This window comes from Cherax quadricarinatus, chromosome 3 (assembly GCF_038502225.1).
Source record: "Cherax quadricarinatus isolate ZL_2023a chromosome 3, ASM3850222v1, whole genome shotgun sequence".
Classification (NCBI taxonomy): Eukaryota; Metazoa; Arthropoda; class Malacostraca; order Decapoda; family Parastacidae; genus Cherax; species Cherax quadricarinatus.
The window spans coordinates 34,991,270-35,015,558 of NC_091294.1; the positions used below are offsets into that span (position 1 = coordinate 34,991,270).

The 24,289-nt window shown below is 42.3% G+C and overlaps 1 protein-coding gene across 1 annotated transcript in view; it reads right to left on the reverse strand.

The window, feature by feature from the left end:
• The window catches only part of LOC128684062 (5-hydroxytryptamine receptor-like), a 606,485-nt gene that overhangs the window by 354,422 nt on the left and 227,774 nt on the right, over positions 1 to 24,289 (reverse strand). The window contains exon 2 of the mRNA XM_070093582.1: positions 2,870 to 3,082. Within this exon, the coding sequence (XP_069949683.1) occupies positions 2,870 to 2,879 (10 nt within the window). The 5' untranslated portion in view covers positions 2,880 to 3,082. The remainder of the gene's footprint in view (positions 1 to 2,869; positions 3,083 to 24,289) is intronic.

Here is a 24,289-nt window from a genome sequence, read left to right on the forward strand (position 1 = left end):
TGGGACCATAGCATAGGACCCCTCCATGGAACTGCTGTCTGGGACCACAGCATAGGACCCCTCCATGGAACTGCTGCCTGGGACCTATGTCTTTGACTGAGGCCTTGGACCACTTCATGGGATTCTTGTCTGAGATCACTGCTTGGGACCACTTGGACCTTAAGAACTAGTGATTCAATACTACCTGTAAGGGCATGTCTAGTACATTTCTTACATGAATGTAGATAAGTACATTTAGGGAGCCACTTGCAATGTAAACCTGTGTTGTAGTAGCCAGGCTTAGGCTTGCTTGCCAGTACCTCTGCCATTGTGGCAGATACACAGACGATATTTAACTAAATGTAATTTATATAGCTAGTTTTTATCATTCTCTTAAACACTGTGTGCTTCATTCATCACTTATTGAGGAATATCGAGATAGTGAAATTATCTATGTGAAATGTCATGGTATCCTATTAATAAAAATAATATATCAGACTTTTTTTTTTTTAAGCAGCTAGGCTAAATTCCCTTATAGCAGTTGAAATACTGAATGTAAATACACGGTGATCCAATATGTGCTCCTGTTTACCATTTTTTTGAGGAGTCTACTTCGTAGGCTTTTCGTGTATCCCTAAGTTCTTGCAGTGCTGTCCAGAAGATAGTCATGGGGTGTACAAAAAACTTTTCACATCAGCAGTAAAATCTTGAACCTAAAATTTCTCCTTGAACATCACCCTCGCTTTCTCTCTCTCTCTCCCTCTCTCTCTCTCTCTCTCTCTCTCTCTCTCTCTCTCTCTCTCTCTCTCTCTCTCTCTCTCTCTCTCTCTCTCTCTCTCTCTCTCTGCAGGTGCTGGACGGATATCCGTGGCGTGGGTGAAGGCTTCCTCTCACAGCTCTTAAGAGTTCAGCATGATCGATAAACCGTCTTGGGCAAAGAAGAACCAACATTTCATTATCGGGACAGATGCCTCGGCAAGATAGAAGAGTGGGGGAGATGAGAGGAGAGAGTGGGTGAGGTGCGAAGAGCAGGAGAGATGAGAAGAGAGTAGGAGAGGTGAGAGGAGAGAGAGAGAATAGTAGAGGTGAAAGGAGGAGGAGTAGAGGTCAGAGGAGTGGGAGAGATGAAAGGAGAGAGTGGGAGGTGGTGAGCTGATGTAAGTAACAGCTCTTAGCTTGAAAATAAAGTTAGGAACCCTTAATCTTGTAAAACCCTGTGTAAAAACAAAAAGAGTGATGTGAGAGGAGAGAGAGAGATGAGAGGAGGAAGCGAGAGATGACAGGAGAGCGTGAATAGGAGAGATGAAGTGTGAGGAAGAGCATAATCTCAGTCTCATACCACTTGAAAATATATTTCAAGCAAAACGTTACAGAAAAACACAAAGTTTGCCACGAACAAACCATGAAGCTCACACATGCACACACACACACACACACACACACACACAAAAAAAAAAAAAAAAAAAAAAAAAAAAAAAAAAAACACTGGTCACTCTGTCATCCACGTAAATCAGCCGCCGGGCCTAAACTCTTTCAAAAAAAAAAAAAGAAGGCATGACTATTTTTCGTCGATAAACTAAACTGGAAGATCGTATAACATGATCGACTGAGCATTAGCCCTTAATTATCACATGATTCACGAATTGTTGTTCCAGCCGTTTTCTGCAAGCAATAACACGAGATTCTCTCATAAAGTTACTTCTTAGGAAAATATTATTTTTTAAGTTCTAAGTATTAAGAAAAGAGTGAAGGAAGACTTACTGAAGACCGGACACCACGAGCATATGTCTACTCCTCTACCTAGAATTAGGTAATTTCAAGGTGGTGTTTACCTGATACTTTGGCAAGATTCTAAACTTCCGAAAAAGAGAAGATGAGTGGCATTAAAAATTAATTTGACAAATATACAGTATGATCGAGACTGGGTGAGTGTTAGAAAGAGCCGGATAACCTGCTCCAGGAGGCTTACTGCAATGTTCCTTTGTTTATATACACCCTATATTTACTGTACACTTCAGTAAGTTGGCATCAGTTGTTAACCTGGAGGTTACCTGGAGGTTATTCCGGGGATCAACGCCCCCGCGGCCCGGTCCATGACCAGGCCTCCCGATGGATCAGGGCCTGATCAACTAGGCTGTTACTGCTGGTGATCACTATTTGTGAAATGCACTTTGTTAATGTTTCCTCCATGTCTTGTTCGGTCTTCAGTAGATTCTTCTTGACATTAAACTTTAAAGTTTAAAACCTTCTAGTTTATTACCAGTTTGGCTTCTGATAAAGCCTTCGCTAGGAGTGTCCTCTAAAATATTTTCTTTTCCTCTTTCTCCTTTCATATCAATCTCTTTCTCCTCCATTTCCTTTCATGTCCCTTCCCTTTCCTCAGTTCTTCTTTCTCTACTGCAGTGAATGGAAAGAATGAGCTCAAACCCATTAAAATCTTCCATAAGAATTGAATTTTGACATTTAAAAAAAGTTTTTATATCAAATATTAAGCATACACACACACACACACACACACTCACACACACACACACACACACACACACACACACACACACACACACACACACACACACACACACACACACACACACACACACATACTAACAAAAATAATTTTATATTTTTCACATTCACTCACATAACTCTCTAATATATTATATTTCTCCAGAGGAATGAATAAAATTCCGTTATATATCTTCATCATTTTTCATGTTAATTAAATGCATAATTTTTATTTTCTAGGCAAAGTGATATGCAAAAAAATGCAAAAAAAAAAAAGCATTTAATATGATCATATGACATGGTGCAGATGGCATTACTAGAAACTAGAAAATATGAATTGAGTTAAATGCGCAAATATACAACACGTTTAAATTTACCTACTTACCTCTACCCATTGTGCAGGCGGCTAGGAATGTGTGTGTGTATTTGTGCGTGTGTTTGTGTTTGTGTGTGTGTGTGTGTGTGTGTGTGTGTGTGTGTGTGTGTGTGTGTGTGTGTGTGTGTGTGTGTGTGTGTGTGTGTGTGTGTGTGTGTGGTATTCAACTGGTCCTCCCCACCACCACCAAGGTCCTCGGCTGCAGGGGTAACTTAGGAGGCCCTGAAAAGATCACAAAAGAGTAATAGTTGTGAGTTACAAACAGACGCAGGGGGTGACAGTCGAGCTCACACACAATATTTATTATCTACACGGCTGTCTTCCCTCTGTAGAAGAAAGTCTGTGACTGGAGACACATATCACCTTCGTGGTATGTGAAGCAGAAGGAATTTGAAGGAGAGGAGGAAGTGACGGACCTTCGATAAGTATCAACAACAATCTGGCACAGGGCTAGAGAGAGGGAGAGAGAGAGAGAGAGAGAGAGAGAGAGAGAGAGAGAGAGAGAGAGAGAGAGAGAGAGAGAGAGAGAGAGAGAGGTGGGGGGTTAATGTATAAGTGTGTGTATTTGCAAGATGGTTCATATAAATTCCTCAGTTTGAGTTCATGTCTGGTCATGGTTTACTGGTTAGCTTTGTTTTCAAGTTTGGAGGGCAAAAAGGGGAAGCGAAGGATTGGTAAAAGATGGAGCACTGAAAAAAGTTGAGGTAGATGGAAAGCGAAAGACGGGAGAGAATAATTGGCCTGACCACTTTAGGCGTTGTTTAGGTGAGTAATTTTTTGTCACGAAGACTGAGTTACTACCAGTAGGCCAGGGAGACCTCCAGGCTGCAGTGTAAAATTTGCTTGGTAAACACACAGGCACAGACAGACAGACAGACACACACACACACACACACACACACACACACACACACACACACACACACACACACACACACACACACACACACACACACACACACACACACACACACACACACACACACACACACACACACACACACACACACACACACACACACACAGGTATGACAAAGCAGAGAGAGAGGACCTAGTAGGGATCAGTGAAGAGGCGGGACCAGGAGCTGAGTCTCGACCCCTGCAACCACAATTAGGTGAGTACACACACACACACACACACCCACAAACGTTTATACAGGAAACTGAAGGTATGGTACTCCAACGCTGGTGGAATAACGAAAAAGTGGGAGTGACATGAAAGAATCAAAGAGGCATCACCAGACATCATAGCTCTCACAGAAAACAAACTCACAGGAATGATAGCAGATGCCATTTTCCAACTGGATATCAGATCCTGAGGAAAGACAGAGGGAATAGAGGGGGTGGAGGAGTGGCACTGCTAATCAAAAACCAATGGGATTTTGAGGAGCTGGAGAGAGGAGACAGAGAAGCAAGAGACTACATAATAGGAACACCTCAGTCTAGAGGTCCCAACGTGGTAATTGCTGTGATGTATAACCCATCACAGAATAGCAGGAGGCCAAGACAAAAATATGATGAGAATAACAGAGTAATGGTTGACACACTGACTGACGTGGCCAGAAGGGTCCATATGAGCAAAGCAAAGTTGCTGGTTGTGGGTGATTTTAACCACAAAGAAAACGACTGGGAACACCTGGAGCCACATGGGGGCCCAGAAACGAAGAGTCTTGGTCTGCGCATGTTGACATAATGTTCTCTTATTGTGCCCAAGGTGCCCCTGATAATCACTGGGTGTATTTTACACTTCCTTCCATATCTCTCACTCCAGTGTTGTTATAGCAGTGTGTAGAGCTATATCTGTCACTGCAGTGTTGTTATAGCAGTGTGTAGAGCTATATCTGTCACTGCAGTGTTGTTATGGCGGTACTTTCCAGGTATATATTATCAAGCACCTCTATCTCATTCGCTCCAGAGAGTACATATTTAGGACTCTGAGACGTTCCCAGTAACGTAAATGCTTCATTGGGTCTGTGTGGGCCGTAAATAAACTCTACATCTGCTAAAGCTCTGCTCTCTTTCTCCTACTTCCAACGAAGCTGTGAGCACACAGTAATATTCTAGACATGGGAGCAGAAATGACTGAGAAAGAACCACACCACTGTTGAGAAAGTTCTAGTTATCCACTCTATCATTCTCACGGCCTTGGCTGCATCTGCCTTTCTCTCCCCCAGACAAAAGATCCTCTGACATTATTTTGGAGGTCTTTTGTTTACCTGGTCTCTAGTTGAGTGTAAGATTTTTTCTGATTTCTAACCCAGGAGGGGTAGCCACCTAGGATGACCCTGGGGGAGGGTTAGCTACCCAGGATGACCCAGGGGGAGGGTAAGCTACCCAGGATGACCCAGGGGGAGGGTTAGCCACCCAGGATGACCCAGGAGAGGGTTAGCCACCCAGGATGACCCAGGGGGAGGGTTAGTCACCCAGGATGATCCAGGGGGAGGGTTAGCCACCCAGGATGACCCAGCGGGAGGGTTAGCCACCCAGGATAACCCAGGTAAATAAGTAAATAAAGAAGTTTATTCAGGTATACACAAATACAGTTACATAGAATTATCATACATAGCAGCATATGTGTAGAGAACCTGGGATTTCCCAAAAAAGTCAGACTGAGTGACTTATTTCCATTGGGGTTTTTTTACCTTATTATTATAATATAAAGGTTATAATATTTCCTTATTATTCTATAATGAAGATAACATCTTATTATCATACTAAAAAGACTATCTACTACACGAGGTCAAATTTACACGTATGTTAGCTAAAAAATATAAAATCATTCCCCTCCCTTTCTGTAGCTACATTCATCAGACACCTTTTGGCACTCTTCTTGAACTGGTTCATGCTATGACTGGCTTTGACATGTGCAGGCAGTCTGTTCCATTCCTTTATTGCTGTACAATAAAAGGTGTTTGAAGCCTGGCCACTGACTGTGGGTACTACAAAGTTGTGCTCGCTCCCACTAGTACTATGATTGCTTTGGTTCCCAACCTTGATAAAATTGACAGCAAGATATTCTGGACATTGTTTGTAAGCAATTTTATAAACATGATTTAGCTTGGTAATGGTGGTAATGGAAAACCTCATGAATCAGTACGTTAGGGGACACAGCCGGAGAAAGAGAAGACGGACCAGCAAGACTTGACCTAGAATTCACCTTAAGTTGTGCAGATGTAGAGGACGTCATACATGAAAGGCCCCTCGGAGCTAGTGATCATGTTGTTCTTAGCTTCGAATACATAGAAGAGTTGCTAGTGGAGAGGGAAGCAAGAAGGGCAGAGAGGAGGAAGCCAAACTAAAACAGAGGGGATTACACAGGCTTGAGAAATTTCTTGCACGAAGTTCAGTGGGACAGAGAACTGGCAGGGAAATCAATGAGATGATGGATATGTGACAAAAATATGCAAGGCAGCAGAGGAGAAGGTCAGAACGAGCCTTTAGTTTACCCAGAGGTGTAGAGAGGCCAACATTAAATACGCTAGAGAATAGAAGAAGTGTAGGAGGCAAACGTTCCAGAAGAATAAGGAGAGAAGTCGAAGAGCCAGAAATGAATACACACAGGTAAGGAGGAAGGCCCAACTACAATACCAAAATTACACAGCAGCGAAAGCCAAGTCCGACCCAAAACTGTTGTATAGTCACATCAGGAGGAAAACAACAGTCAAGGATCAGGTAATCAGGCTGAGGAAAGGAAAAGGTGAGCTCACAAGAATTGACCTAGAAGCATGTGAGTAGCACAACGTGAGATTTAAAGAAGTATTCACAGTGGATACAGAAAGGACTCCTGAAACACAGAAGGGTGGGGTACACCACCAAGTGTTAGACACAATACATCCAACCGAGGAAGAAGTGAGGAGGCTGCTAAGAGATATCTCAAAGGCGATGGAGCCGGATGACATCATTCCGAGAGAGGGAGCAGAGGCACTCTAACAACAATCTTCAACATATTTATCGAAACAGGGCAGCTCCCTGAGGCACGGAAGACAACAAATGTAGTCCCAATCATTAAATAAGGAGAGAGACACGAATTGCTAAACTACAGACCAGTATCACTGACATGCATAGTAAGCAAAGCCATAGAAGATTATCAGAAGAAGAGTGGTAGAGCACCTGGAAAAGAATGAACTTATCAACGACAACCAGTGTAGATTCAGGGATGGGAAATCCTTTGTCACAAACCTACTAGAGTTCTATGACAAGGTGATAGCAGTAAGACAAGAGAGAGATGGGGAGGGTAGATTGTAGTTTCCTGGACTACAAGAAGGCTTTTGACACAGTTCCACGCATGAGATTAGTGCAAAAGCTGGAGGACCAGGCAGGTATAACAGGGAAGGCACTGCAGTGGATCGGAGAATACCTGATAGAAAGGCAGCAGCGAGTCATGGTACGTGACGAGGTGTCAAAGTGGGCACCTATGACGAGCGGGGTTGCACAAGAGTCAGTCCTAGGGCCGTTGCTGTTTCTGGTGTATGTGAATGACATGACGGAAGGCATAGACTTAGAAGTGTCTCTGTTTGCAGACGATTTCAAATTAATGAGGAGAATTCAATCGGAGGATGACCAGGCAGTACTACAAAGGGCTCTGGCCTGTTCCAGCAAAAGGCTCCAGGAGTTCAACCATGCCAAGTTCAAAGTCATGAAGATCGGGGAAAGGCAAAAACGGCCGCAAACGGAGTACAGTCTAGGGGCTCAAAGACTACAAACCTCACTGAAGGAAAAGGATCTTGGTGTGGGTATAACACCGAACGAATCTTCTGAGGCGCACATCAACCAAATAACTGCTGCGGCATACGGGCGACTAGTAAACCTAAAAATAGCATTCCGACATCTTAGTAAGGAGTCGTTCAGGACTCTGTACACTGAGTACATCAGGCCCATATTAGAGCATGCAGCACCAGTTTAGAACTCACACCTTGCTAAGCACGTCAAGAAAATAGAGAAAGTTTGCAATGAGACTAGTACTGGAGTTAATCGTTAAACCCTTAGCACCTGGTTCGCTGGATGGGAGGCAGCCTATATGGGAGTGTGTACATATGCCGAATAAGTAACGTACACTTTGCATGCCACAGGGACATGACAACAACCTATAAAATACTGAGAGGGATCGACAAGATGGACTGGGACAAGATGTTTCAGAGATGGAACACACTAACAAGGGTTCACAATTGGAAGGTGAAGACTCAGATGAGTCTCAGGGATGTTTGGAAGTATTTCTTCAGTCACAGTGTTGTCAGGAAGTGGAATAGTCCGGAAAGGGAGGTGATGGAGGCAAGATCCATGCATAGCTTTAAGAAGAGGTATGATTAAGATCACGGAGCAGGAAGGGAGTGACCTAGTAGCGCCCAGTGAAGAGGCAGGGCCAGGAGCTATGACTAGACCCCTGCAACCACATTTATGTGAGCAATTACGTGAGTCAATTAGGTGAGTACGTGGGGAGTTCACGAGAAATGACCAAGAAGTAATGTGAGGAGCTCAACATCATATTTCAGGAAGTATTTACAGTGGAGGCTGAAGGGACACTAGGAAGACAAACAATGGGGTACACCAACAAGTAATATACCAACAAGTGTTGGGTGAATTACACTCAACTGAGGAGGAGGTGAAGAAGCTCTTAAGTGACCTTGATACCTCAAAGGCGGTGGGACCGGACAACAATCTCTCCGTGGGTCCCTAGAGAGGGAGCAGAGACACTGTGTGTGCCACTAACCAAAATCTTCAACACTTACCTTGAAACTGGGAAACTACCTGAAGCATGGAAGATGGCAAATGTAGTCCCAGTCTTTAGGAAAGGAGACAGAAATGAAGCACTAAACTACAGACCAGTGTCACTGACATGTATAGTATGCAAAGTCATGGAGAAGGTTATCAGGAAGAGAGTGCTGGAGCACCTGGAGCAGAACAAGATTATAAACGACAGCCAGCACGGATTCATGGAAGGCAAATCCTGTGTCACTAACCTACTGGAGTTTTATGACAAGGTAACTGAAGTAAGAAATGAAATGGAGGGGTGGGTTGACTGCATTTTCTTGGAGTGCAAGAAGGCCTTCGACACAGTTCCTCACAAGTGATTAGTACAGAAGCTAGAGGATCAGGCACATATAACAGGAAGGGCACTGCAATGGGCCCTACGAAGAAAGGTTAAGGGAAATCGGTCTGACTACACTGGAGGACAGGAGGGTCAAGGGAGACATGATAACGACATACAAAATATTGCGTGGAATAAACATGGTGGACAGACACAGGATGTTTCAGAGATGGGACATAGAAACAAGGGGTCACAATTGGAAGCTGAAGACTCAGATGAGTCAAAGTGACGTTAGAAAGTATTTCTTCAGCCACAGAGTTGTTAGGAAGTGCAATAGTCTGGCAAGTGATGTAATGGAGGCAGGAACCATACACAGTTTTAAGACGAGGTTTGATAAAGCTCATGGAGCAAGTAGTGGGAGGACCCAGTAGCGGTCAGTGAAGAGGCGGGGCCAGGAGCTGAGTCTCGATCCCTGCAACCACAATTAGGTGAATACAATTAGGTGAGCACACACACACACACACACACACACACACGTACGTACGTAGGTGAATAATCCATGCTGGAATGCTTGACTATACCCTCTTTGCCCTATTGACGCCTCGCAGCTCAGCTGACTGATTACAAGACCTTGTGTGAACCCTATCTTGTGTGATGTAGTATAACGGGGAAACTTGTCTGGCGTTTGTTCCCATTGGGAAGCCGTTATATAGAAAAGGGTAGAAGCACACTGATAATGTATCTAATTTTATTTAAAAAAATAAAATCTTTCTTAATGTATCATCAAGCATCATTTGGGCGATTTTCTTTATAGTGGCCAATGGAGGCTATCGTACGAGGCGCTCTCCTGCTCTTACGATAGCTTTTTGGTCTTGAATTTCTACAGATTATCCATTATTAGAATTTTCTTCACTAATTTTCTAGATACAATACGTATGTAAAGTTAGAAATGCCGGTTATACTAAATGTATTTCCACGCAATTATTTTTCCCTTCATTGGTTATCTTTAGAGAAAGATTTAGTGCTTTCTTGAACACTAATTGAAGAAGCTCGTAATATTCATTATTTTTTTTAATGTCATAGGAGGGTGCACAAACACACACACACACACACACTGGTTCCTGCCTCCACTACATCACTTTCTAGGCCATGGAATAGCCTAGAAAGTGATGTAGTGGAGGCAGGAACCATACATAGTTTTAAGGAGAGGTATGATAGAACTCATGGGGCAGGGAGAGAGAGGACCTAGTAGCAATCAGCGAAGAGGCGGGGCCAGGAGCTGTGAATCGACCCATGCAACCACAAATAGGTGAGTACACCAAGAAGTAGGTTACCCTGGATGGTGTTAGGCACCTTGAGAGAGAAAGCAAGAAATCGTAGACTCCAAGTAATTGATTCTCTGCTCCATCCTCTGCTTTTCTTCGAGGACTCTGTTAACAGCTTGAAGACCGAGAGGTGTTCTCAATAGGATTCTCTCATCCGGTATATTACTTTAGGCTTACGATGAGATGGAGCCAACAGAAATAATGACTGACTGAGGATGAGTTCCAAGACTTTCCTGTTCGAAGGTTTGCTAACAGGGACTCTTTTATTTTTGTTCCTGCCAGAGTGCCAGATATTGAGGTCGCCGATTAATCTGAGTATAAACTCTCTTACTGGTATTCTCAGAAGCCTGGACGCCTTCTGAGGTGACCTCAGGCTGGCCGAGTCGAATCTTTACTATAACCAGCTGAAAGGAATGGGAAAAGATTGTGCAAATGCTCTCGAACAGTTCCCAAAACTACTTCCATTTAAAATAGGTAATGAATCGTAGAAGTTTAGCTAAACTATGGCTTTTCTTCATATATATATATATATATATATATATATATATATATATATATATATATATATATATATATATATATATATATATATATATATATATATATATATATATATATATATATATAAAGACAAAATACATTGGCCAAACATTCACAAAAATACAACAGAAAGTAAAACAACATAGGTAACTCAGAACTACATCTCGAATACTTCCTCCAGCTCCCCTGCGGTGGACCGCGTGCCCAGAATGCTGCAGGCATTTCCTCTCTGGATCGCAACACTGAGTCTCTGAAAGAGGAAGCTGGTCGCCCTGTGGTCCTTGGTTTCTATGATGAGCTTTTCACCCAGCTCTTTGAGGAACTTTACCTGGAGTTTACCTGGAGAGAGTTCCGGGGGTCAACGCCCCCGCGGCCCGGTCTGTGACCAGGCTTCCTGGTGGATCAGAGCCTGATCAACCAGGCTGTTGCTGCTGGCTGCACGCAAACCAACGTACGAGCCACAGACCGGCTGGTCATTAACCGATTTTAGGTGCTTGTCCAGTGCCAGCTTGAAGACTGCCAGGGGTCTGTTGGTAATCCCCCTTATGTATGCTGGGAGGCAGTTGAACAGTCTCGGGCCCCTGACACTTATTGTATGGTCTCTTAACGTGCTAGTGACACCCCTGCTTTTCATTGGGGGGATGTTGCATCGTCTGCCAAGTCTTTTACTTTCGTAGTGAGTGATTTTCGTGTGCAAGTTCGGTACTAGTCCCTCTAGGTACTTGCCCCATGCTCCAAGGGTCTCCGACCCTATTGGAATGAAGTTATAGCAAGGGGGAAGGTCTTCATATTTTCGGATCTTCTGGGTCTCCCTGTGGCTGGCAGGTCCACCCCATTCCACTACAGAGTATGGCAAGTAGGTGTCTGCCAATGTGGCGGCACAGGTGTAGTCCCAGGCAATCTGCTTTCCATCCTTCCAAGGTAGCATAGTGGCTCCATCAGGACGCTTTTGAATTCCATCAGACCTCTGTACTTGGGGTTCCCGTTGAGCTGGGCAACAGGCTGTGGCGAGGCTTCTCTTCATTATATCATTGACCTCCTCATGTCTGGCATACTTCCCTTCTGCTATGTGACACACGAGACCATGAAGTCCGAATTGATCAGCTGTCGCCCTGCCGCAACACCAATCCGAATGGCCTGTGGGTCGAGATAGGTGCCCAGGGAGGAATTGGGAACAGCTAACAGGAAATCTCCTGAGTGTGATGCCTTCACTGCCAGGAGACGAGCTTTGTTCTTTCCTGAAGCATTGGAGAGCATTGTGTTGGCGATTTTTTCCATGATCGGTTTGTCCCAGTGGGACTGTTTGTGCTGTTTGGGGGGAGCTGGTCTACTGGAGGAGTCTGTAAGGGTGTCCCACCGAATCGCTGCTTCAGTAAACCTGGGGTCTTGAGCTCCTACCACATCTCTCAAGCGTTCGGGCACTATCTTCTTGACTAATGCACTGGAAGCCAAACACGAAGACAGAAAAGCAGGTAAAGCAACATGCATTGCTTTACGCACCCCTATACCTCCCAGTCGCACTGGGAGGGTTGCCTGATCCCATTGCTCATCCTCTAGTGACAGGTTCAGTGCCTTCTTATTCAGTGCCTTCATATTCATCGAGTGTTGGGTTGTCAAAAGAGGGTGCACACCTCAAGAAGTAAGTGAGTCTTGGCATAGTAAGACACCTTGTGAGGAGATACAGAGCATCATGGGCATCAAGCTCGCTTATTCTCTCCTCCATTCTCATCAGGTCATTCAATTTGTCCCTGAGGACAGTATCGATGGCCTGATGACCCAGCGGTGCCCCCAAGAGGGTACTGTTTGACGGAGTTGTAGTTGAGACTTCTGGGAGGATTCTTCGAACAGCATTGATTATTTCCTGGTTTGCTGTGATGATTTCACACATGCAGGGATTGAGGATGAGTCCCAAGTCTTCTCCCTGTGTTTTCACCAGTTGTAGGTCCCCCACCAGGGACTCTTCAGTACCTGCCAGAGTGCCGTCATCCAGGTACCAGATATTGAGCTCACTGCGTAGGCTGGAAGTTAGTTCTCTTACTGCCAAGCAGAAGAGAAGTGGAGCGAGTGGGTCACCCTGCTGATCACCCTCTGATGATTGAATTTCATGTTCTCCAAACAAAAGAATTGAGGGTTTGCTGTAGCCAGCTGAAATGAAGGGAAAGAGACTGGGGAACCGAACCCGAACAGCTGACAAAATAGCATCTCTCTTCACCATATTAAAGGCATTTCTAAAATCAAGTTTGACTATGGCCTTGTCTTCTGGTAGGTCCCTGATGTAGGCCCTTGCCGCATGAGCTGCAGCTTCACTGCCTTGAGAGACCCCAAAGCCCAGTTGGTGTGGCTGGAGTAAAGTGGCAGCTTCTAGGCGAATAATTCTCACTGCTGCTTTAGCAACGAGACGGAGAAGAGTGTTTCCAACTGCAATGGGTCTGATTCCCCCATCCCTCTTCTTCAAAGCACATAGTGAGGCTCCAAAAAAGAAAGGTTTAATTTCTTCTGGGATTCGCCCAGCCAGGCAATTGTTGACGAAAGTTGTTAACTCGGTGAGAAGAAATGATGCAGATTCACCGAGTACTGGATTTATCATTTCTTTGAGGTGCTGAGGTCGAATTCCAGTGTAACCTCCTGCAGATCCTGCAGGAAATGACACGATCGCCTTATAGACTTCCGATTCTGGCAAAATTAGTTGTTCAGTGATGGGGTCTTCCTCAGGGTTGTCGTTGATGGCTATGGTGTCCCTGGTTGAATGCTTGTCTCTTAGTGCTTGGGCCGTGGTCTCATCCTTGGGGGCTACAGTGTCGTCACTTGTAATTATTCTTATTGCTCCCACTGTATTACCTTCTTCGATTTTTTTACTAACCTGTGCGCAAATTTTCTCGTTTTCAGTGGGACTTTTCTTGGGTCTACCTCTTTGATTCCTGCGATGATGGGGCAGAGGGACACCGTTATCCGTTCTTGGGTATTTGCGCACTGCCTTGATAACTGACGTGGTTAGCAGTTTGCCTCGTCTTTCAGGAACTGCAAGACAGACATTGCCGAACAAGAGTAGGTTGCGCCATGCTTGGATGGTGCCTCGGGCTTCTAAGTTGGTGGAACCTCCATTCACTCGCTTAAGAAGGTCTGTGAATTTCCCTGCTGCATATGGGCGAGCCGCTTTAGGGATGTGGGATAGTGTACTGCTAGCAGTGGATTTGAATGCCAACAGAAGGTTATCGCAAGTGACGAGGTTGCCATTAGAATTGTCATTTGCCTGTGGAGGCTGTGGGCTGCTCTCTGCTGGAGGCATATGTGATCCTGCACAACCATTGTGTACACGAATGCGGCCATCATTGTTGCGTGCTCGAAACTCTCCACACACCTGACATATGCCTCTTCTTTCATTGTTACCTGGAGGTTACCTGGAGGTTATTCCGGGGAACAACGCCCCCGCGGCCCGGTCCACGACCAGGCCTCCCGATGGATCAGGGCCTGATCAACTAGGCTGTTACTGCTGGCCGCATGCAGTCCAACGTACGAGCCACAGCCCGGCTGATCCGGCACTGACTTGAGGAATCTGTCCAGCTCTCTCTTGAAGGCAGCCAGGGGTTTATTGGCAATTCCCCTAATGCTTGATGGGAGGCTGTTGAACAGTTTTGGGCCCCGGACACTTATGGTGTTTTCCCTTAGTGTACCAATGGCGCCCCTACTTTTTATTGGGGGCATTTTGCATCGCCTGCCCAGTCTTTTACTTTCGTAGGGAGTGATTTCTGTGTGCAGATTTGGGACCATTCCTTCCAAGATTTTCCAAGTGTAGATTATGATATATCTCTCCCTCCTGCGTTCCAACGAGTACAAGCCAAGTGCTTCCAAGCGTTCCCAGTAGTTAAGGTGCTTGACAGAACTTATACGTGCAGTAAAGGATCTCTGTACACTCTCTAGATCTGCGATTTCACCTGCTTTGAATGGAGATGTTAATGTACAGCAGTATTCCAGCCTAGAGAGAACAAGTGATTTGAAAAGGATCATCATGGGCTTGGCATCTCTCGTTTTGAAAGTTCTCATTATCCATCCTATCATTTTCTTTGTACGTGCGATCGTGGCACTGTTGTGATCCTTGAAAGTGAGATCCTCAGACATTACTACTCCCAGGTCCCTTACATTATTTTTCCGCTCTATTGTATGGCCGGAGTCAGTAGTATACTCTGTTCTAGTTATTATCTCCTCCAGTTTTCCATAACGGAGTAGTTGGAATTTGTCCTCATTGAACATCATATTGTTTACCGTTGCCCACTGGAAAACTTTGTTTATATCTTCTTGGAGGGTAACCGCGTCCTCAGCAGATGACAGCCTCATGCAGATCCTAGTATCATCCGCAAAGGATGATACGGTGCTGTGGTGTACATCTCTGTTTATGTCTGATATGAGGATAAGGAATAAGATGGGGGCGAGTACTGTGCCTTGTGGAACAGAGCTCTTCACTATGGCAGCCTCCGATTTAACTCTGTTGACCACTACTCTTTGTGTTCGATTTGTTAGGAAGTTGAAGATCCATCTCCCCACTTTCCCAGTTATTCCTTTAGCACGTATTTTATGGGCTATTACGCCATGATCGCATTTGTCAAATGCTTTTGCAAAGTCTGTGTATATTACATCTGCATTCTGATTTTCTTCCAGTGCATCCAAGGCCATGTCATAGTGATCCAGTAGTTGTGAGAGGCAGGAGCGACCAGCCCTGAACCCATGTTGCCCTGGATTGTGCAGATTTTGGGAATCCAGGTGATTTGCAATCCTGCTTCTTAGCACTCTTTCAAAGATTTTTATGATGTGGGACGTCAGAGCTATTGGTCTATAGTTCTTAGCTAATGCTTTGCTGCCACCTTTATGGAGTGGGGCTATATCCGTTGTTTTAAATGACTGTGGAATTTCACCCATGTCCAAGCTCCTCCTCCATAGTGTACTTAGGGCACGAGAGAGGGGTTTCTTGCAGTTCTTAATGAAAACAGAGTTCCACGAGTCTGGGCCCGGGGCTGAGAGCATAGGCATGTTGTCAATGGCTTTTTCGAAATCTATCGGAGTTAGGGTAATGTCGGAAATCTGGCATACATTTATGGAGTTTTGAGGCTCATTCATGAAGAAATCATTTGGGTCGTCGATCCTCAGACCGATTAGTGGTTCACTAAACACAGAGTCGTACTGGGATTTCAATATTTCACTCATTTCCTTGTTGTCATCTGTGTAAGTCCCATCCTGTCTGAGTAAGGGCCCGATACTAGATGTGGTATTTGCCTTGTTTTTGGCATATGAAAAGAAATATTTTGAATTTCTTTCAATTTCACTAATAGCTTTAAGCTCCTCCTGCCTCTCCTGGTTCCTGTAAGAGTCATTTAGCTTAAGTTCGATAGTTTCCACTTCCTTGGTCAGCGCCTCCTTTCGTGTATCAGATATTCTAGCACTCCTGAGGAGCTCAGTGACTCTTCGTCGTCTTCTGTAGAGGGAGCGTCTTTTTCTCTCCAGTTTACTCCTGCTCTTCTTCTTTCTTAGGGGAATATGCCTAGAACATGCTTCGGCTACCAGGAAGTTGATCCTTTCAAGGCACTGGCTTGGATCCATGTCATTTAAGACATCTTCCCAACATGTTTCCTTTAGGACATGGTTTACCTGGCCTCAGTTGATGTTCTTCTTGTTGAAATTGTATTTTGTATTTTGAAATTGTATTTTGTTGGGTGCATTGTTTCCCTGGCTTTGTGGCTGGCTGGCTTCATCATCTGCCATACCTCAAACTGTGTGGTAAGCTCAAGCTGAAGGTAAAATGGCGCATGGCACATACCGCATGTGGTTCATGGTGGTGGTGGAGGGGAGGAGAGGGATCTCCCGTTCTTGTGGTGGGCGGTGGAAGAAAGGGAGGAGTGGAAGATGTGTGATGAGGCGGAGTAGGGCACTCATTCCCTCCCAGATCAAGTCACTATACACCACAATGCTCTGTGCACATGTTACTATACACCACTATGCTCTGTGCACATGTTACTATACACCACTATGCTCTGTGCACAGCCCCCACTATCAACGACATGCCACTATACACTTCACATGCTATGCGTATACCATGCACATACTATGCACTGTACACTATAGACTAATATATATATATATATATATATATATATATATATATATATATATATATATATATATATATATATATATATATATATATGTATGTATTGAGAGATCTCAACATCAGGTTGGTTAGGTCGAAGATGGATGGCGATTTGCTTCTATCATATCAACTTGGTCGACACAAGCTTATAGCTTCAGTGCTAACGTTTCTGTTCTTTTTCGGTAGGAAACAGCCAGTGTTTATATATATATATATATATATATATATATATATATATATATATATATATATATATATATATATAAATATATATATATATATATATAAATATATAATCTTGTCTCTACGTCCACAGCAGGACTCGAACCTGCTAACTCTGTATCAGAGTCCACAGTACTTTACCACTGAGCTAGACCCAAGATAAGTATGGGCGCTTAGCCGAAGCTAAGCGATGTTACCTGTTGCAAACTGTTAAGCATTTCAAATCTCTTTTGTTGTCCACTGCATGTGGCAGGATTCGATGAAATAACTTTCAAAACGAGCTTGGTGCCTGGGGGTATGGGGTAACATCGCTTAACTTCGGCTAAGCGCCCATACTTATCTTGGGTCTAGCTCAGTGGTAAAGTACTGTGGACTCTGATACAGAGTTAGCAGGTTCGAGTCCTGCTGTGGACGTAGAGACAATGTTTGTAAATAATTTCGCCTGTTTGCGAATTGTTAAATATATATATATATATATATATATATATATATATATATATATATATGTCGTGCCGAATATGTAAAACTGGTCAATTAGCAAGAACTCATTTAAAATTAAGTCCTTTCTAAAAATTTCTCTTATTCGTTTAAAGATATATTTTTTCATTAATGTTAATGCAAAAAAATTTAATTTTGCACCAAAAGAATCTTAGAAAACTTACCTAACCTTAATTTAACGAGTGCAATTTATTTTAGCCTAATCCTACTAAATATATTTTAAATGCGTTAACAGTAATTTAATACTAAACAAACACAACGAAATATATTTTTTTTGTTAGGTTTAGAATGATTTTTGCGAAATTATTGCATACACAAATATTCGCTTATCCCATATGGCAAGATGAGCGTTGTTATTTAAGCCTAGATCGCAAGTTCTGCCTATTCGGCACGACATATGTCTATATATATATATATATATATATATATATATATATATATATATATATATATATATATATATATATATGCAAAACAAGCACTCTGAAGAATAGAGAAATTCCAAGCGCTTTCGTGACTACTCACATTATCAAGGTTGTTTTGCATATTCTGAAATCACCTGTTTACTGTGATCTTATTGCATATATATATATATATATATATATATATATATATATATATATATATATATATATATATATATATATATATGTATATGCAAGGAATTCGCGAGAGCATGCGAAATATTCACAAACACTGATCTCTGGCTGAAGGAGACTCGAACCTACGAACCTTAGGACAAGGTACGCAGTGCTTTACCAATCTACCCACACTGGACCAATACCTTGGCGTGTAGCATGAGCTACACGTTTGATCCAAGGCAACCAGCTTTCAGGGAGAAGGCTTACAGCTTTTCATCTCATCCCCTGCATGCATCAGCCTTACTAGAGATTTGAACAATGCAAGGAATTCGCGAGAGCATGCGAAATATACACAAACACTGATCTCTGGCTGAAGGAGACTCGAACCTACGAATCTTAGGACAAGGTACGCAGTGCTTTACCAATCTACCCACACTGGACCAATACCTTGGCGTGTAGCATGAGCTACACGTTTGATCCAAGGCAGCCAGCTTTCAGGGAGAAGGCTTACAGCTTTTCATCTCATCCCCTGCATGCATCAGCCTTACTAGAGATTTGAACATTGCAAGGAATTCGCGAGAGCATGCGAAATATAGTGTTTGTGTATATTTCGCATGCTCTCGCGAATTCCTTGCATTGTTCAAATCTCTAGTAAGGCTGATGCATGCAGGGGATGAGATGAAATATATGTAAAAAAAAATAATTTTGCTCCAAAAAAATCTTAGAAAACTTACCTAACCTTATTATAACAAGAACAATTTATTTTAGCCTAACCCAACTAAATATATTTTAGATTTGTTTACAATAATTTAATACTAAACAAACACAGTGAAATATATTTTTTTCGTTAGGTTCAGAATGATTTTGGCGAAATTATTGCATACACAAATTTTCACTTGTCCTATATGGCAAGATGAGCGTTGCTATTTAAGCCAAGATCGCTAGTTCTCCCTATTCGGCACGATATATATATATATATATATATATATATATATATATATATATATATATAGATATATATATATATATATATATATATATATATATATATGTGTATATATATATATATATATATATGATAAATTAGACACATGTGCAACTCTTGGGTATCTTTATTGAGGAAACGTTTCGCCACACAGTGGCTTCATCAGTCCATACATAGGAGAAACTTGAAGAACAGGAGGAGAATGAGGTAATCAGTCCCTCAACCTAGAGTCGATGTGTTCAGTCCATCAATCTTGAGTAGAATACGGCAGATGAGCGGAGAAGCAGCTTATAAACCGTATGGCAGGAGAGGTGCAGCAGTCATAGGTGGTGTCACATTTGTTCAATGTGGAAGTAGGTTGTGCCCAAGAATTAGGCAAGCGAAGAATTCCTAAGTATTAAGATCCCAAGAAGTTGCAGTGTCTGACAGGTTTGTAGATGAATGGTTCAGAGAACCGACATGTTGATAAATTAGACACATGTGCAACTCTTGGGTATCTTTATTGAGGAAACGTTTCGCCACACAGTGGCTTCATCAGTCCATACATAGGAGAAACTTGAAAAACATGAGGAGAATGAGGTAATCAGTCCCTCAACCTTGAGTCGATGTGTTCAGTCCATCAATCTTGAGTAGAATACGGCAGATGAGCGGAGAAGCAGCTTATAAACCGTATGGCAGGAGAGGTGCAGCAGTCATAGGTGGTGTCACATTTGTTCAATGTGGAAGTAGGTTGTGCCCAAGACCTGTCAGACACTGCAACTTCTTGGGATCTTAATACTTAGGAATTCTTCGCTTGCCTAATTCTTGGGCACAACCTACTTCCACATTGATGGTCCAATAGTGGAAAATATTGCCTCAACAATGCTTCAGAGTGTGTCAGGGAAGGATAGAGCCAGCCTCCTGGCAGTGAGAGCACCTCATGCTGGGGACTTTCTGTTGGCTGTTCCCAACTCCAGCCTTGGCACACGTCTCGACCCACAGACCATCCGCATCGGTGTTGCCCTTCGACTTGCCGCCCCTATTCTCGCCGAACACAGGTGTATTTGTGGCAGTGAAGCAGCAGACCGATTCGGGTACCATGGTCTTGTGTGCCGTAAATCCGAGGGAAAGATTGGAAGACATGAGGAGGTTAATAACATTATCAAGAGGAGCCTCACAACAGCTGGATGCCCAGCAGTAAGGGAGCCACCCCAACTATGCAGATCTGATGGCAGCCAGAAGCGTCCAGATGGTATCACCCTTCAAGCCTGGACAGATGGGAATCAGGTGGTGTGGGACTATACATGTGCATCTACCTTGGCTGATACCTATCTCCAATACACCAGGGAGGAAGGAGGGGCAGCTGCCAGCTTCAGGGAGTCCCAAAAGTCTAGAAAATATGGAGAACTTGCCCATCATTATATGTTTGTTCCCATAGGCTCAGAGACCCTTGGCTCATGGGGAAAGAGTGCATCTAAATTCCTTAAGGAGCTGGGAAAAAGACTCATCAGGGTAACTAGGGATCACAGGGCAGCTAGTTTTCTGTTCCAGCGGCTCAGTGCGGCTGTTCAAAGGGGTAATGCCTGCTGTATTTTGGGCACACGCCCCAGCTCTGAGGAGCTGGATGAGATTTTCGCCTTATAATCGGTGATACACACGTAACAACATGTACCGTATATGCCACCTTTATATCAATAATGTATCTCTTAAATCTTCTGTACCATATTATGTAATAAAATATTACTATTAGTAAAAAAAATAAATATGAAAAGATGGGGTGGTAGGGGAAGTGGAATATTCAAACGGCTTCAGGAAGAAATCCAAATATTTTTCCTTGAAGCCTTTTTATCCACTTCTCCGAGACTATGGGTCCCACAATTTACACCAGAGGTGGACCCCATCCTATATATATATATATATATATATATATATATATATATATATATATATATATATATATATATATATATATATATATATATATATATATATATATATATATATATATATATATATATATATATATATATATATATATATATATATATATATATGTTCACATGCACACGTTATGTATGAATAAAATTTCAAAACAAACTCCGCAGAAATACAAAAAAAAAAAAAAATCGTATTTACACACACCCATCTAAAAGATAACAAAAAAAAAAATATATTCACTGGCACTTTTCCATTTCCGCAGATAATGAAAACGGGAAGAGGGTATGCGATAGATTCTAGTGTTTTATCAGGCCGGAGATCGGTGCTATTAGTGCGCTTGGAACTGTAAATTAGCATCCCTGAATGTGTTCGAAGTTTTAGCCAATGACCTATGTACACTTTTTTGTTTTTTACTGTTGGTTGCGCAAGAGTAACGTTCCTGGAAGCACTGGACAATGTCATGGGAATATTACGGTAAGTGAATCAGTTCCATGTTTGGATCCAATATCTGCTAATCGATAATTTGGTCTAGATTACTTCTTGCCCTTTCCGATTTTTTCATAAAAACATTTAAGTCCATAGTTGAAGTCGGCTTCACTAGCGGCCCATCCTAACTCACTATCTAGTTCACTATTCTTATCTTATCTAAATTTTCATTTTTGTCATGTAGAGTCCATACATTACTTTTAAACGTATGTTTTCTAAAATTTCTATTTCTAATAAGTAACAATATGCTGCCTCTAATGTGACATTTTATTGTGGCAACGTTTCGCTCTCCAGGAGCTTTGTCAAGCTTGACAAAGCTCCTGGAGAGCGAAACGTTGCCTCAATGAAATGTCAAATTAGTTGCACTTGTGTCCTTTTACTTTACATATTGTCGGTAATTCTACCAACTTTATTAAAATATGCTGCCTCGAAATCTTATGTCTAGTATGATATTTACTGTAAGTGTTTTAGCTACGTTGCTCTGTATTTTGGAAGTAACTCAGTAAACTTTAAACACTGTGTTTCTGAATAAATAAATAAATGCTACCATACTGGTTATCCTTCAGGTAAGTCATGTACCAATCTTTCCTGAGATCAATGATTTTGTAACTAACCACTCTATTACCTGCTACAATTTTACAGTACTGATTTCAACATAAAATAACCCTGCAATCATCATCTCCATTTAAACACATGAACAACTCGATCGCATCAGTACAGGTGTTCGAACTCTAATTTTTATTCCTATTAACGTTTAACAGGCGTTCCTTTCTGAAATGACAGCTGTCAGAATTTTACAGGGACTCCTTCACCACCATGTGTGTTACTGAATAGATATAACTCTTAAACCTGTAAGCCGAAGTAATGCTTTAAAAATCGTAACGATGCAGGGGATTTACACACACAAAAACACACACACACACACACACACACACACACACACACACACACACACACACACACACACAAAATGACTCTCACACTCCAGCCCTAACATAAACACGCTCTTACAAGCAATACCTGAGACAAACAAACTCAGTCCCACAAGCTAGCCCTGAGACAAACACAACACTATCTCTCATACTCAGTAATAGTGAAAATAAAGCAGAAAACATAAGATTAATGGTACACTTCGCTCTCACACCAAGGCCCTTTTCAGCAGAGTTAAACGTGTGACTCTGTTATTGTTGTTGCTTAATTGTTTACTCGTCAGGGTAAAGCCTAATTCAGGTCTTTGCCATATGACGTCCCTGAGCCGGCCCTATGGAGGTAGCCTAGCAAGGCAGTGTCGAAATGCAAGCGAAGGTGGTGTTGATGATCCAATGTTCATTCAGAATCACCCTAAAATAAGTGTAGGAACATAAAAACACTCTGTCTACTGACTCCCTAATTGTACGTTTGTCAAATAAGCAATTGTCTTACCAGTGATCATAAAAAAGTGAAACATTTCTGCTCTTCCCAGAGTCAAAACATTCCTTGGAAAGACTGATAACAATCATATATAGGAGAAACAGCTGGATATTTAATTATTGTAAAAAATAAACAGACAATTTGTGTTAGATATGCACAAGACTGTTCATGTTTTTTCCAATATAATAAAAAAAAAATGCACATTGTAGAGCAACTTTCATTTTGACGAAATTTCACTCTCTGTAGAGCTTAGTATGTAATTACTTGATGAAGCTCTACCCTGAGCCTTGTTCAGAGGAAAACTTGTTTTTTCACTAATGTCGGCAATACACTATTTGAATGCAGTTTTCCAGCATGTCATGAGTCATAACTGTAATATTAACTGGAAAGCTGCTTTCACTAGATAAAATATAAAATTCAAATTTAAGCGGAAAATTTTTGAGTCAAACGTGATTTTATCATGACACATTTTCAACATTTTGTGAGACTAGTGTAAACCTGATGCTATAACTGTCCTTGCCTTGAAACTCTATCTTCCTGCATCTACTTGGGCTCCCGCACCTTATCTTCATCCACAAGCTCACTTAATTTCTTCACCTGGCTTACATTATGTGATTTAGTCCTGCTAGTCTGGACATATATTATTTTATCTCGAATATTTGTTGACAGTTGAAACAATGCTCTCTCTCTCTCTCTCTCTCTCTCTCCCTCTCTTATTAATGACAGACAAATGACCTCAGTTCTAGAGGCAGTGTCGTGAAGTTGTGTCTGCTGCCGACACGCAGACTTAATTAAGTTCGGAGAGCCACGGGTGATGATTGCACTCGGAGGGTTAAACATGTTGCCGTGTCTCCATTTCGTGTCCTACATTCTGCTGCATTTCCTGTAACATGTCCTACATGCTACAAGCGTTCCCTTTCCATGTTTCACTTACAATAAGTACCCTTATAATAAGTTGTAAATACGTAAACTGTTCCTATTACATGTCCTAAATACAGTCCTAAACACAGCCAGTTTTCCCATTACATGTCCTAAATACAGCCAGTGTTCCTATTACATGTCCCAATACGGTCATTGTTCCAATTACACGTCCTGAATTCGGTCTGTACTCCTAGTATAAGTCCTAAATGCAGTCTATACTCGTAGTATAAGTCGTAAATAAGGTCTGTACTTCTAGTATAAGTTCTAAATACGGCCTGTACTCCTAGAATACGTCATAAATAAGATCAGTGTTCCCATCACGCAATTCCCTTACTAAAAATTATATTTTCTGCATTTGTTGTCGAGTGTCGTGCGTGTGTCTT